Genomic DNA, 16,139 nt, shown 5'->3' with positions numbered 1-16,139 from the left:
TGTACTTTTATACAGGGTGTCACTTTTACTGTTAGCGTGTAGACTACGAATATACATAGACTGCGAGCTATGTTGTACATTAGAGTTCTCTGAATATTGTGTAAAATACACATGTTTTTATATACAATGCTATCAACTAAGTACATGAGTAGCCTGATCTAAGCCGTTTATATAACATATTAGGTAACATAGTAGGAGCTCCAGAAAAAAACTTGTGAACAAAACAAGTTAATCCACAGCTTAAAGATATATACACAATTAGAATTAATAACACACGTTGTGCCGTTTAGACAAAAAGTGTTCACGTAAGTTGACACCGGATATTGCTACTATTAAAGATCACAAGAACATTTGCCATTGCAGGCGTGTCAGTGTATTTCCCAGTAAGTGTGGGTTACATTTCACCACCACTTTTCATTCTGTGATATTTCATTTCCTTTTAGCATTATTGTAAATTACTTATATTTAGCATAAACTTTATTTGATAAACTCAAGTTTTAATGACTACTTCAATTCACAAAAATGAAAGAATTATATTTTATTTAGCGACAAATTCTTTAACAGAAACCTGTTAAAGCCGGAATGAATATATCGCGAAATATAAGTGATTCACAGTATTTTATTCTCAACAACGCTTTCATCACTGCCACTCTCGTCAACAACTTCAGGAATCTTGCTAGCATCCGCAGTGCATCTCCCCCAATCTCTGACTCCATATCACAGGTTTTCACAGTGTTGGGTACATCCAAGTTAACAAAGTATTGCCGCAATATGCGCACATACTCCAATTACTCGAGACCCTGCTCGACATTTACAATACCATACCTCGATATTGGAACCGTTGTAACGGATCCAAAGCAGATATACCTAAGCTGTCGTATGCCTACTTTGGATGTTCTCACGGAGAAGATTGCCCTCTTCTTAGTGTGTTCCTTTATATAACTTGTGCTTAATTTCAGCTGATATGTACCACACGTTAGGNGGGGGAGGGGGGGGGGATCAGGCACGGTATTTACCGTAGTTGTTTTCCATGTTGCTGAACGCCTGTGCAAGTTGTTGTCCTCGACAAATTCTTTCAGGAGGTTCACCTGTTTTGATAGGTATGACATCTTGGATCCCATGCATATATCCGCCTCGGCATTATCCAACGCGACAACATGAAGAAAAGAACAACTTCATTTTTTCTTTTACATGGAGTCTTCTCACTTCTATATAGGAAATAAATCAACCGAAATAGCTTTGAACAACTTCCCCTGAAAGGTTATTATCATTTAATGTTCGTTGTTTTTCAAATGCTTTGCGATCCGTTTATTGAACGTTTTGATGTTGTGCATTCGAAATTCCTAGATGGTAACGTTGGTTAAGTTCAGGCTTCCTGTTTTCTTTATTTTCAGACATTGAAATTCCGCACTACTATTATTCTACAAAATGCATTGCAACATCTTATTTATTTTCTTTATGGCGTCTTTTTTCAAAAAGGACTCATGCGGATATTTCACAATAATGACAACGGTAACAATAGTTTTTACTCGCTGGTACCCTTTACCTACTTACGTAAAATGCAGGAGCAGATCCACCAAGTGCCATTACCAGCGGGGGATCAGTCGAGGGACTACACACCAACGCCACGTCTGTCGTTCTAAAGTTCATTTCAACAATTTAAAAAAAAAAAAAAATTAGAACCCATTACAACCCTATCATGTGCCAATATGGTTCAAAACATTTTCTCCAGATTGTTAAGCATTCTTTGTATACAGGTTCATAAATAATAATCAGCAATTGTTTTTAAACAAACCTATCGTTAAAGGAAAATATATAGAATATGTACACTATGTGTACAGTGTGGACTCTTGGTCAATATGTGTGTGCATTATTATAATTGTGGAATGCCAGAACCCTGACCAATGTCTAATATTTCTTTGCGATGTCAGAACCCGCGGGGCAAAAGCTACATTTGTGTACATTAGTTTAACCATGTGAAGCGAAAACCCTGGTCTAAATTGACTTTGGGGACCAAAACTCCGGGGTATGCTTATTTGTGTGCTTTAGTTTTACCGCACGAGCCTAAAACCCTGGTCTATATTTGTGTGAATTATTTTTACATCACGATCCTCAATCTCTGGTCTATATCTGTGTACTTAAGTTTTAAAATACACACTAAAACCCCGGTTTATATGTGTGTACTTAAGTTGACCACATTAGCCTAAACCCCTGGTTTATATTTGTGTACTTAAGTTTTACCGCCAGAGCCTAAACATTTGGTCAATATCATTGTATTGAAGTTGACCACACGAGCCTCAATCCCTGGTTCATATTTGTCTCATTTAGTGTCACCTCGCAAGCCTAAAGTCCTGGTGTTAATTTGCGTACTTTAGATTTACCTCCACATCCTTAAACCCTGGTCTATGTTTGTATACTCTAGTTGTACCTGATGAGACCACTACCATGGTCTACATCTGTGTGTTTTATGTGTACTTTGTTGAAAGCATCCATTTCAAACTCGACATTGCTGGCATCTCCGATATTGAAGCTTACCGACCTATCTGGCAAAAACTGTTAAGCCCGGAGAACATATGAAATAAGACAAAACATTGCCAAATGATGAGATTGTCTTATTATTTCTGTTTCTTTTCAGTTCCTTTTTTTGTCCTTTCATAACAATTCTTAGATGCCTTTTGAATCTGTTATAATTTATTTTACCTTTACTTTCGGTCAAACGTGAGTGCATATCTTAAACTTTGTCAGCGAATGTAGTTTTATTTTAAGACCCTTTGAATACTTTAGTTAAATCATTAACACATTTTTTATACGCAAAAAAAAAGACTTACCGCTGCATTTGAGCATGCTATTTCATCAAATGGATAACATAGGTTCAGTGTGTAGAGTTGATCATCAGAACTAGCCATATCTTGGAACCTGTAGACAGAAACAAAAACTAGTTACGTTTTATAACGCACAGTGATACATCCGAATTGTCTCTAGTCCTGTTAACAAGTACCGTAACACGGCGACAAAACTTATTCTTGCGTATTTATGTTTCGACATAGGGTCTACGGTAATAAAAGGTATTATGCAATAGTTCATTTTCATATACATTTTTGTAAATTCCAACATAGGACAGTAACTCTATCTTAAATATATGGTAAACAAATAAATAGATGGATTAGTCGAATAGGTGAGCCAAAGAACACTGTACACGTTTTTCCAAGTCCAAGATCTCCACATGATGCATTTCGTTTGTAAAACGATGCTAAATTCGGGTGTATTAAGTAGTTGAAAATGAATGACGTAGAACATTCTGAAATAAAGAGAGGAGAATTTATAATTATGAATCGACTGTGAAATATTAACGCAATCAGCAGGAATGTCAGATATGGTATTACTGCGGAAAGGGAATTAAATTTACGATCGTAAGATTCGTCATAGAAATAGGTTGTGAAAATATCACTTTTGTCATACGTACGTGTCTCGTGTATGAAAGCAATGGAAGTGAGTTTGTGGTATCTTGGATTTCAAGCACGGACACTTATCACTACTTACATCGGGGTTCCATCCAGATTACCAACTGAGGAAGCGTCAATGTCTCCGGAACCGTCATCCATCGAACAGGAACATCGTTTTTTTCTTTGTACAGATCAGCGCATGCGTCAATGTAAATAGGACCAAACACACAATCACCACACTTCAATGTTGTGATGTGTTCGTGATCGCCAGATAACACTATTTAACCTTTAGAGTGATGTATCGAAACGCTAGAAATGTCTGTCTGTATTGTTATTTTTCTTTCGTATTGTAAATAGTTTGGTGCTATTCTTTTGTTTTTTCGGTTATTTTTTCATTATGACGATCAACTTATAGGAGATATGAAAAGTTCCGGATTTCCGATAATGATCTTTATGTATACTTATTGCATATATGGTGCAATGTGATGTCAGTCTCAGCAAGTTTACACAATATTAATGCGAAGTAAAACGAGAGAAAAAACGATTTTATATTGAAATATCGTTGTTATATCATGCATTATTTTTTGTGCACATTCTCGGGCAGTAGATACTACTGGTACCTGTAGTATGTTCCTCGATTTGACGGGAAACATCATGGCTGGTCCCACGGGTGCTGCAGGTTATGCCTACCTTGCCTCAGCACTCTGTTACTCCTTTGTTTAAGTGGGGCTTGAAGATGTCATTCTATTTTGCATTGGCCCCATCTCTGAGCGTGATATTATGTTGTATCAACTATGAGCTGATTTGTGTGCTGGTATGTTGACGATGTGTTTTTCTGTATTGACTTTAAGTTCAGATTGTGTGCTGGTATGTTGACGATGTGTTTTTCTGTATCTGGTTTAAGTTAAGATTGTGACATTGTGTTTTGGCAAAGCAGATGTTTTTGTATTTTACTTTATTTACGTTTACTTCTATACAATCAATGAAAGCCCCGTTGCTGTTATATTACCATAACGGACTACATACAATATGTCATTGCGTTCATAACACGGTAAAGGCAATACTAACGCTGTTTAATCCCTTTGTATTTGTACAACAAAAATCTAACTGTACAATAAGTAACCGGTAGCCGTCCCTTTGGTTAACACCGATGTTACTTTAAATAGTTATATGCATGACCTCAAGGAACTAAACAATACGACAAATATTTCTCAATTTGCCTACTCTCCTCTTTCAGCAGAAGTTTAATTTTGATTTGACCTTTTTGACCTCTAGCGTCAGCTGTATGCAGTGTAATTGGGATACTGCACCTATTCTGGCGGATTAGTTAGCTTGTCGTAAAGTTGATGGCCTCATTAACCTCTTTTGAGTTGTGGCAATGTTCATAATATATACATATTTTTTTGTTAAATTCATGAAGCGTTAAGGGGTTTTATACCCCTCCAGTCCTGTCCTGATAAGCTCTTAGATAAATGCAGCCTCAAATGAAATTACAAACCTTAGTTGTGCTGTCCATAAACTAGTTTAAAACAATATACATATATTGCCGATAACCTTTCTTGGAAAAGATAGTTTCCATTATATGAGAACCACGGCACTACTTCAATTAGGTATAAGGTATTGTGACGAGTAAAAAGTCAAAATCTCTGACAGAAACATATTTGAGGAAAGTATGCTCAGGATGGATTAACAATTGTTTTTAATTCTTCAAAGTTCGTCTTCTAGCAATTCAACCTCTGGAGTATACCGTGTCACAATACCACTGTTACCTCGATTCCCTGTAACTGTGGTACTAACAACGGTTGGTAATGGTTCGGATAAGCGAATAGCGGTACATGTACCATTGTGTATGAGAAATCCTATGAAATTAAGAATTTCAATACTAACGAAACAGGTTTGTACATGTAGCATGATCTACTTGGATATTTACGCATAATTCAAAGATTTACTTGGATATTGTTTGCTCTGGTGACAATTGAAGTGATATATATATATATATAGCTACTCTACCTATGCTTAAAATATAATCGTCCTCTGTAACTACCCCAAATCTCACTATGAGGACATGACATTATATATTTACATGGCGGGTGTCGTCGATGAAGCAGAATACGTTTACCTTTCGGAACACCTCGTCTTATTCTCCTTGTGTATCCATGTAGATCTCCTTTTGTTTATATATTGCCCCTAGTTTAACACATTTTGAGTTAGAATAATGGTTTTGTTGATATTTTGGTATTTTCTTGGGGTTTTATTATTAGTATTGCCCCCGCATACAAAGAAATATTAGAGAACGTACATTACAAGCCATGATATTGGCCCACCAAAACGTTGGCGAAAACGCATACTTGAAGGAAGGACATTAAACATGAACCTAATGCTTTAGGTCCTTATTTTGCTAGGCCGCGAAAGGTATCTTCCTTAGTTGAAGAGACGTTCTCATGTTTTCACGACCGACCTGTGCCCTATTGCGACAGATGTCAGTTTCACAGAGAGAATATGTGATACAAGTTCGCCTGAAGGATCCCCGTACCACTGTCAAAGTATGTAACTAAATGTCGGAAGCTGTTTCTTCTAGCTTGACTAATGCTTTGATAAAACATTTAAAACAAATTCTTACCCTGCGGGACTTTAATGAGAAAAAGCAAGAAGAAATAAACAAGATACAACCAACAACAGTGTTCCGAGTGTAAAGGATTCAGTGGGGCTAGACCGAGATTCGAACCCTGGACTTCAGGGACCAGTTGTTCAAAAGGTGATTAGTCTAATCATTTTACCGACATTTTTCAATCTCTAATAATTTGGTCAATATACAAAGTAAAGCCTATACATTTTGCATGTGATTTACTCTGATGTTATATTAGATATCTGGAGTTTTAAAGATACACCAAAAATAAAATTTGCGCTAATCACCTTTTGAACAACTGGGCCCAGATTGCTTATACTATCCCTCTAACCGACTGAGCTACCTGGTATATATATACACCGGTGTGTGTCAATGGCAATTAAGGGGAGGCTAATGAATATAATAATCCTTAAATTCCTACATGAATATATTTGCATATATTGAACAATCCATCTATCACATTGTTTTTGCATATAATTTAATTTCAACTTAAAATGTCTATCTATAAATGTTATTTATTATAAAACAAATATGTTTATTAAAAAATAACCGACACATTCCTTATAATTATTAAACAGGATATCACACAAACACATCAAATACAAATGAAACGACAATAATTTATGTATAAATCGTTTTAGTTATAAACGCTGTTTTAACATCCATGCTATATATTCAAGTCCCTACGTTACATACAGACATATATACCGTTCTAACATATTTTCCAAGATTTGCTATTAAACATCGTGGAAAATGTTTAAATGGAACTGTGTTGTATGCCATCGTAAATGTTAAAAACATGAATTTCGATCCTAATATTTACGCTATGATGAATATTTACGTTCTAAACGTTCCGTTTGAAATACATTTAAAAAAACCTGTTTTACCAATGGACGTAATAGTCAATGGTGTGGGCAACAATATTTTGCTTTCGATGGCTACCAGTTGGCACGTGGTGAGCGTAAATCGGAAACCGTTTCGGGAATTTCCGTCATAATTTAAATTTATTGGGACGCATGATTGGTTCCCGATTACTCAATCAGTTTGACGAAAAGACCCGAACAGTTACCTTTCTGACAATCGCGAACCGTTTGAATTTATAACAATATCTTATCTAACCATTAATTGTTGTTAGTTTTTCTCTGTCAGATGTAAAAGAGTCATTGAACCTTAGATTTTGTTGTATTGGTCTTTTCGATATTTCCTTGTTGTAAACAAGCAACCATCCTGCAAAATAAATGAAATTCAAAACCTTTTGTTATACACTAAATTATCAAACTTCTTTCTAAAATCATTCTCAAACAAACGAAATGTACAATGTGGCAAGTAAGAATGCATTGTTCTTAACTTAGAAGATAATAGTATATTCAATACATTCATGATTAATCTCGAATTCTAAATCGAAAATAAGGAGACTTGTCTGTTTACATATAAAGATCTAAGAATCGCGCGGTAGCGTAACGGTAAAATCGACAGGCTTGTCTTTTATATCATAACTAGTAAAGGCCGTGTCATATCAAACTATTGAACTCGTTAAATACATTCAATATCACATGGACACGAATGTGATATTCTATTAATCATATAACATTCATAATTTGAAGAAAAAAAACCCCAATTACTGTGTGTTATAAGCTGACTCTATACAGGTCAAAACAAAAGTACTCCGATCATAATATTGTCGTTCTGCGTAACGGAAAGTAGCTCAAGTTTTTTTTTATTTAAATAATGAACAGTTTTAAATGCAGTGAAAATAATAATGACACAATTAAACATTTCAAATTCATCCAACAGCAAAAACAATAAACAAATGTATCAGAAAAACATCAGTTAATAAAGTTCACAATTTTGACCAATCGCAGCATCTATAGGTTTTATTACAGGCGCGTATTACCATATTTACCACATGGCCGTCTGACAGTGAAATGGGTCAGTTATGACTTGTGATAATTATGTTTTAACATCAATTAAATGTTTTCAACTACAATGTTAAAATTCAACACATGTGTTAATATTTGTCGATATTTTTTAATATGTATCTATTTGAGGGCACAAAGAAGATCGACCTCTATATGTTTTCTTTACAATGCTGTATTGACAAGTGTCTTCATTACAGTAACGTGTATGAGAACAACATGTTAAACCTGTTGTACTAACCTTGATGAGGCCAGGTAAACCTCTCCAGAACGAGACGTTAGGTACGACCTCTGAACCATGGGCGCGGCGAACCATCTTCATGAATAAGATTCCTCCAATCAAGTACAAAAATCCCAACGATAGAGCGCTATAAGATTAATGTGTATACGTTCATTGTAAGAGCATCTTTAACACAGGGACTTTACATTGAATGGTACAATACTACAAACTTCAATAACTGACAACCTTTTGCTGTGCTAATTTCATGTGTTAAAAGTTTAATATAGTTTGGCGACGTTATGAAACAAAGCATGCATCTATTGATGTTTGCTTGATTGCATTTTAGATGGTTCCGCTCTCAATAAGCCTACATTTAGTATTTTCTCTTATTCCCTAAGTATGTCTTAAAATTGAAGCTAGACATGCGGTAAGCTATTTAAATGTCTCATGTATAAAAACCTGAACAACCGCTAGACTCGATCCTTTCCGTTGAGGAATACAGCGTAGCTACACCCAATTTCATCGTCCGTTTTATCGTTACGCTGCTGCGCGATTCCTTTGATTTTCATCTAAGACGTCTGACTGGTTTACATGTATCATTTACAAGGTGTCGCATAACAGGCATTCGATTTTGCTATGACATATTCAAGGGGTGCAAAGATATATGTGTAAAGAGAGTTGCCCCTTGATTTCAAAGGGACTTGATTGACTCTCATCTTAACTGTTTATACATTAACACTATTTCAGTATTATCAACGAGAACTAAAAGGAACGACTTTCACAACAAAGTTAATGTTTGAGATCGATATACGTACCCGATGACAACTATGGTCCCTATACTGATATCCCCTGAGGCCGCTCCCTTACCAGGAAACGGAGGTGTGCCGCTACATTGCCCCGGACATCCACATTTAGAGTATAAGAGGAATTCCTTGTGATAAAACGTAAATATAGATATTTTAATAGTAGATATACAGAGTTAAAACTATTGATTTAGTTGAAATATTGGGGTTATCATATTTTTATTACATTTTTTATACATTTATATTGTGATTTATTTAATTCAAATATAATATTGCCACAATAACATTATAAAAATGTGTTTGAACTGTAACATGGACCGTGACATAAGTCCTTGAAAATACCCCTGAAAATACGCAAATGATGCATCAGAAAGAATTTGCATTGCCATAATACCTTCACAAAGAGGGGAACCGTTGGCATCACCCTGGCGTACACCCATAAATGTATAAATCAATTATAGGCCACGGCGGTATTATTTGATAACCGATCAGATAATACAACGTGTTATGCACATCAACACAATGCCCATCAATGCTCACGTGAACAAAAAAGTCAGTAAATCGTTTGACATAAGAAGTATATATGAAGGACACATTGACTGAAACGTCTCACATAAAATAGGGATCCCGAGCCGGTCTGTCCATTGGCGGTTACTAGAGGGGGTTCGGACGAGGGACTACATATCATTCTCACGTCTGTGGTTCTAAAGACATTTCGTCCAAACAAAATAAAACAGGGAGAGTTCAAGCTGGCAATGCTATCCTTCTCAAAATACCACCCTACATCGTCTAAAAATTTTCATGTTCATAAAATATGCATGTTTTCAAATGTCAACTTTTATTGGTAAATACCGCGAACAGTGTTATGTCATAATACAATTACAACTGAGGGAAAGTAGGACGTAATGATGGTTTTTGACAACATCTGAAAATTACAGATAATTGCAATTAGTGTCCAGAATGAACACAACCTTTCACATTCGTAATGTGAAGTATTTTGTTTTCAAAACTATGGATGACAATTCATAACAATACTACATGGTTTAGTTTTTTGTTTTTTTTATCTTCACAAATAAGCATTATTTATTTAGATTTCGTGAATACGCATAATGTGCAGCATTGTACCACATAAAAGTATACAAAACCTCATGTCACACCGATATGAGGTAAATGGTTGTATAAAATCAGATGCTATTTTGATTACCTGGTGGCGCCAGTACTATCTATATTTGTGTAAATGACGTGAACCTGATCCAGATCGTCTGTCTGGAAACCAACGTTGGTGGCGTCCCCTACCGGGAAACTCGTAGACCTGTCCAAGGAAATTTGACAAGCCTGCAAGGTTAAGAACATCAACACAAATATGAACAGGTAGAAATGAATATCACTTCATATGGGGTCATTGAAAACAATGGAAACAGAGGTTTGGTTTGGTTTATTTAGTTTAACGTTCTATCAACAGCTAAGGTCATTTAGGGACGTGCCTCTTTGTGTGTTGTGTATGCGTGCATGAGTGTGTGTGTGCTGGATGCAGAGTATTTTGATGTAATTGCCTATTTGTAAAAGCACGGATCTGATGCCGACTTTATAGTGCTATCTAACTGAAATACCATGCCGAAGGCACCCAGGACAGCATTCTGCCCGGTCACATTATACTGACAACGGGTGAACCAGTTTCTGCCATTATCCTTAAGGACATTCCAATATGGCTGCCACACCAACCTGTATATCAAATTTAATAATGCATTCCGTTAGCATTAAACAATCCCTGTCACAAAATAATCCTCCTCCAATATTTCTCAAACATAATCGAGTTACATGCACACTAAATTTCAGAAAAAAATATTCAATAACTAATGAAAAAACTCCCTTTTTATGTGTTCGTTTTCCAAGCTGAATATAAGTCACAATTCAGGGGGAAAAAAGCATTTGACTTGTAAATATCACAAGGTTGGATGTCCATTGGGATGCATTTGTCGAGAAAAATATAAGAAAATTTGTCAAATCTCCAGAATAGTGGCATAAATTTCCCCTGAATAATTCACAACTGAGCACAAAGCGAACAAGGCTGAGTGAGGTTGGAAAAAAGCATACAAAGCAAGTAAGATTTTATCTGTACACTATCATAACTACAGGTTATCACTCAGGTAATATGGCTTGACTTGTATCAAAAGTCTTGTTAGCTTGATGAATTATTGTAAAATATCCAATCAAAATACATGTTATCATTCTCGAGATTTGAAGCATTTTCTTACAATTTTCTCGACAAATAGATCTAGTTGAAACTCATCCAATGGTAAATATTTAGAACTTCAGATTTTTGAACTGTTGTTTTTTCAACAAAATACTCGGAAAAAAATAACTATAAATCGTCTCCAAAATCAACATTTTCAATTTAGGGAGAAATATTGCGTTCAGTGTTTTTCAATTGTTGAATTGTTAAAAAATTTACCATTTAATTGCAAATTTTATGCTTCAGTGTGCTTGTTCAAGTACTTCATTTGAAATGAGTGGTGGTAGCCATTTTGTCATTGGGAAGTACCTTAATGCTGAGCGTTAAGCAGGGAATAACAACTGCCATTTTTAAGGACTTTGGTATGTCCTGGCCTGGGAACAGAACCCATTCCTTGCCTCACAAGGGCAAACACTGGGTATTGCCAAGGAATGCGTTAGAAAATGAAAGGTATATAGATGTAGAAAGAAAGATAAAGATCCCAAATGTTGCAATGGGTACAGCAGATTTATTTTGGTTGCTTTTGTGTCCCCAAAAAGAGGGAAATTCTTTCTCCACATTAGTCGCCTCTAACGATACACTCTTCACGATCCACCACTTGCAGAGGTGGGAAAGGGATGTTTAAGCCAGATGAAGGTCTGTAGGGCTGGTTGGATGGCGAAATGGGTAGCGCACTTGCCATTCACCGACGCGACCGGGGTTCGATTCCCCGATCGAATGTGCAAAGGTATTGGATCACCTGCCCGACTACGGGGGTCTTTTCCGGGTACTCCGGTTTCCTCCCACATTAGGACCCCCGCGCGTTGACATACGGAAAAACAAGAGCCATTGCATTGGTAAACCTCATAATAAATATATAGGGAGAAATTCATTTATTGTACGGAAATATTGTCGGTATAGATGTTATTATTTTATTGAATCAATGTAAAGTACTATTAAGTAACATTTACTATCATATAATATAGAATTAAATACAAGAACTTTTTTATGTCAAATTGTGCACAAATGAATATAGAATATGAAAAGATTTTTCTATTTCAAAAGAGATATGTTAAACAACTCTTGAAGTTTACATCTTAGCGAGAACCTGACGAAACAAACAAAACAAACAAGAAAGGACCGTCTTTTTCTAGATTTTATGACATTCTATTATTTTACACTACTAGACACGGGGTCAGACTATAATAGCCTCAAAAGTGGCTCCGATTACATATAACAGTTATCCAACTCCTTGAAACTAATTTCTTAAAATCATATGTAGAATGGCTCTCAGTCTCCGTGACTAACATTTATTAGTCTACATACTCTTTGACCATATCCACACATGTTAGACCTGCTCAAGTCCAAAGACAAGAACAAATTCATATAGACTGAAAGGACGCCCAAGTCATAATTATTATTTCATGTGTTTGTATTCGAGGAGAAGGCGTTAATAAGTTGATATATTTCGAGCCCAATCCTCTACACGAAAATGTTTAGGCAATAAATATGTTAAAGCTATTTTATATTAGACATAATGTGATCGCATTTGAGATCGCTTGAAATGTGTTCCTGTTAAACGATTAACAGTAGCTCGAAAAAAACCCAGGACGAACACGAAACTTACTACTGGGTGGTCTGGTGGCGCAGTGGACAACGCACCCTCATTTCACCGAGGCGACCGGGGTTCGATTCCCGATCGGACGTGAAAAGGTATACGTAATGGTTCACCTGCCCGACTACGTGTTTTTTTTTAACCCCCAGCCGCGCTAACATCCGGGCCAACAAGAACGGTTGATATAAGTTGAAATAACTTGTTGCATATTTATGTTATAATAGATAAAGTGTATATTGATAAAAAGACTTACTGCAGCTTTGAACATAAGATAAATGCTTAATGATAACATACTGAATGGAGAGTAAAACAGACTTACCGCAGCATTTGTACATGACAACTCGTTAAAGGGATAACACAAGTTAAGAGAGTACAATGATCCGTCCAAAGAAGTCATATCTTTAAACCTGTGAACAGGAAAAAAAGTACCAACCTTATTATAAATGCTGCGTTTGTTTTGACACGAACAGGAATCGCAAAAGTTATTTTGCGAGCTTTCGAAAACGTCTGTTTCTTTGTCAAGCAACCGCTGAAAATAACCCACTAAGCCACAGTGTGCCGAATCAGTAAAGTCAGCTGTTGGAAAACATAGAGACATTTCGCCAAATATCCCTCTTATACTGCAGACAGTCGGGGAGACGGGTAACATGTTTCCCCATTCCGCCCCTTAGTCGATGTTAAAAGTTGGACCATAGAGATGACTCAGCTGGTGGCCCCCCTTCGTCTCTGTTCTTCGATTCCCTTCTCTCCTTACCCAGATGTATTCTTGGATTTTCCTGACTTTCCAGTTGTCCTCCATTTCAAGTACTTTCGAGTAGTTTGCGTCTTAATGTGGTTGTGTGTGTTAGCATGGTCTGTAACTGATGATTTATTGTATTTTTTCTCCATGTCTAAGTGAAGACCTACTGTTTCATGGCTTCAATGTCTGATTTCTGATGTTCTATAGTTTGTTGTTTTCAGCATTTCAGAGTCGAGACACCGGTTATTTACACTCGTTGCCTGACAACAGAAACAGACGTTTTTGACAGCTCGCAAAACAAGTTTTCAATTCCTGGTTGTGTTTTATAACAGGTGATCTTTTTGAGGATTGAAAATATTTCATATGTTTACATATGAACACAGACAGGGGTCGGCGGAACGGTTATTTTAGGGACAATAGCTGATTATGTATTAGGGACTGTTATAATTGTATGGAGGACAAACCCTCTGCTTTCAAGATTGTTCAATAATCATACGTTTCAATCAAATGATCCTTTGATTAAAACGTATAAAGGAGGGGAAATTAGATTAAAAGCTTCATTATAATGTAACATACAGTATTGAAAACAGAAGATTAGTCCTTCATATAGTCATAACAGCTAACGTTCCTACTACACCGTCAACGTAGTGTCCCTCAAACAACCGTGTCGATATATCATTTCAAATTTGAACAGCTGTATATTATTAAAAGTAGATCTTAGACACATACAGTGAACCACAAAAGCGTAAGAATTTATTAAAGCTATATTTGGACCTAAACTGAGATGTTCAGAGTAAGTTTACACGTTTTCGGCGTTTAAATAAGTTTTCGGTAAAAATGCCATCCTCAATAATGGTATTTCCTTTCTTTTTAAGTAAACCGGTGACAACTTTGCAGTTGCGATATTTGAAATTGAATAGAAATAATATATGTATGTTTAAATTACATTTACTGGGCTGTTGTAATTCAAACTTACATCGGGTTTCCATCCTGGCTGCCGAGCGTGGAAACGTCAATATCTCCGGACCCGTCCTCCATTGAACAGGAACACAAGTCTTTCTGTGTACAGGTGAGTCCACATGTCCTCGAGAACAGGACCATGATCACTACCATTGCACATATTGTCCGAAACATAGCAAACCGCAGATTACAGCTTTACAACATCACTGAACTCACAGACAGCATAAAATGAGGAACACCGCCGATTAATATCTTTCAATTGTTCTGTTTTTATATTTATGTATGATATACAAGCTAGGTTTATCGTGGTATACTACATGCATACATATAGATTGTACACGATATACATGTATATAGATAACGCTTGTTATCGTATTGTTGTTTATCTTTTAGATACAGCAATGCACAAGTTGCTCACTGAGTTCTATCTATGGAAGAATGTCTACAATATATATTACGAATATGAAGTTATAATTCTGAGAATGTTAACAATAACTTTGTATGAAATTATTCCGTTTCAACGAAATATGAAAATGTGTACCTCTTTATTTAAGTTAACAGTTTTGGAGGGTGTTGCAGGTGGCGCAGTGGATAGCGCACTCGCCTGTCACAAAGACGACCGGGGTTCGAATTCCCGACCGAACTTCAAAAAGGTATGGGACACCTGCCAAACCTGTGGGTTTTCTAGGGGTTCTAATGATTCCTCCCACATTAAGACCCACTGTGGTCGTGTCATCCGGGCATATAATGGTTGATATAAGTTGATAAAAGTGTTTCATTATGGTGTAGAAAGTTTAATTCCGTGAAAAAAGGTGAAAAAGTGATGTGTATGAATTATCCAACACATGAAATTTAAATTCCCAAACGTATTTTGGTAAAGGCTTCCTGAGAAGTGACGTTTGGGAAGTTACATTTTAGCTGTAAATCGAATTTTTGTATAATGGTAAACGTTTCTTGAATACATATTTCAATCCTTTTCCAAAGATAGAGAATATGGTTTAGTGATATATTACCATAAATTTGTTTGTGTCTTCCTGATACGATTCGGCTAAATAAGTAAAAGAAGAAGAAGAAGAAGATAACCATCCTCCAATGGTGATCACTGTGGGAGAGATTTGCGTCAAACTTGAAAAACTGACATTTTCAAAATTATCCTATAGAGCATATATCACGTTTAGATATACACAAATGTCGGGGTTGATGCTCTGTGGAGATGTTTGTAACAGAGATATTGGGGTTGATGCTCTGTGGAGAAGTTTGTAACAGAGATGTTGGGGTTGATGCTCTGGCTCCGTGGAGATGTTTGTAACAGAGATGTTGGGGTTGAGGGTCTGTGGAGATGTTTGTAACAGAGATGTTGGGTTGATGCTCTGTGGAGATGTTTGTAATAGAGATGTTGGGGTTGATGCTCTGTGGAGATGATTGTAACAGAGATGTTGGGGTTGATGCTCTGTCGAGATGTTTGTAACAGAGATGTTGGGTTGATGCTCTGTGGGGATGTTTGTAACAGAGATATTGGGGTTGATGATCTGTGGAGATGTTTGTAACAGAAATGTTGGGGTTGAAGCTCTGTGGAGATGTTTGTAACAGAGATGTTAGGGTTGA

General features: G+C 36.4%; 1 protein-coding gene across 1 annotated transcript; it reads right to left on the bottom strand.

Annotated features, from left to right (window-relative positions):
- Window positions 1-7,162: 7,162 nt before the first annotated feature.
- LOC110443322 lies at window positions 7,163-14,837 on the bottom strand. Its single transcript, XM_021487484.1, has 7 exons — window positions 14,551-14,837; window positions 13,155-13,242; window positions 10,213-10,343; window positions 9,622-9,712; window positions 9,021-9,136; window positions 8,227-8,353; window positions 7,163-7,296 (listed from the first exon to the last, which is right to left on the bottom strand). Exons 1-7 carry the CDS (start codon window positions 14,706-14,708, stop codon window positions 7,240-7,242), a joined length of 768 nt encoding a protein of 255 aa, XP_021343159.1. The 5' UTR covers window positions 14,709-14,837; the 3' UTR covers window positions 7,163-7,239.
- Between the last annotated feature and the right edge of the window lie 1,302 nt (window positions 14,838-16,139).

This window comes from Mizuhopecten yessoensis, unplaced genomic scaffold (genome assembly GCF_002113885.1).
Source record: "Mizuhopecten yessoensis strain PY_sf001 unplaced genomic scaffold, ASM211388v2 scaffold716339, whole genome shotgun sequence".
NCBI lineage: Eukaryota > Metazoa > Mollusca > Bivalvia > Pectinida > Pectinidae > Mizuhopecten > Mizuhopecten yessoensis.
The sequence above is the reverse complement of the archived record's forward strand: the minus strand, read 5'-3'. Positions and strand labels throughout refer to the sequence as shown.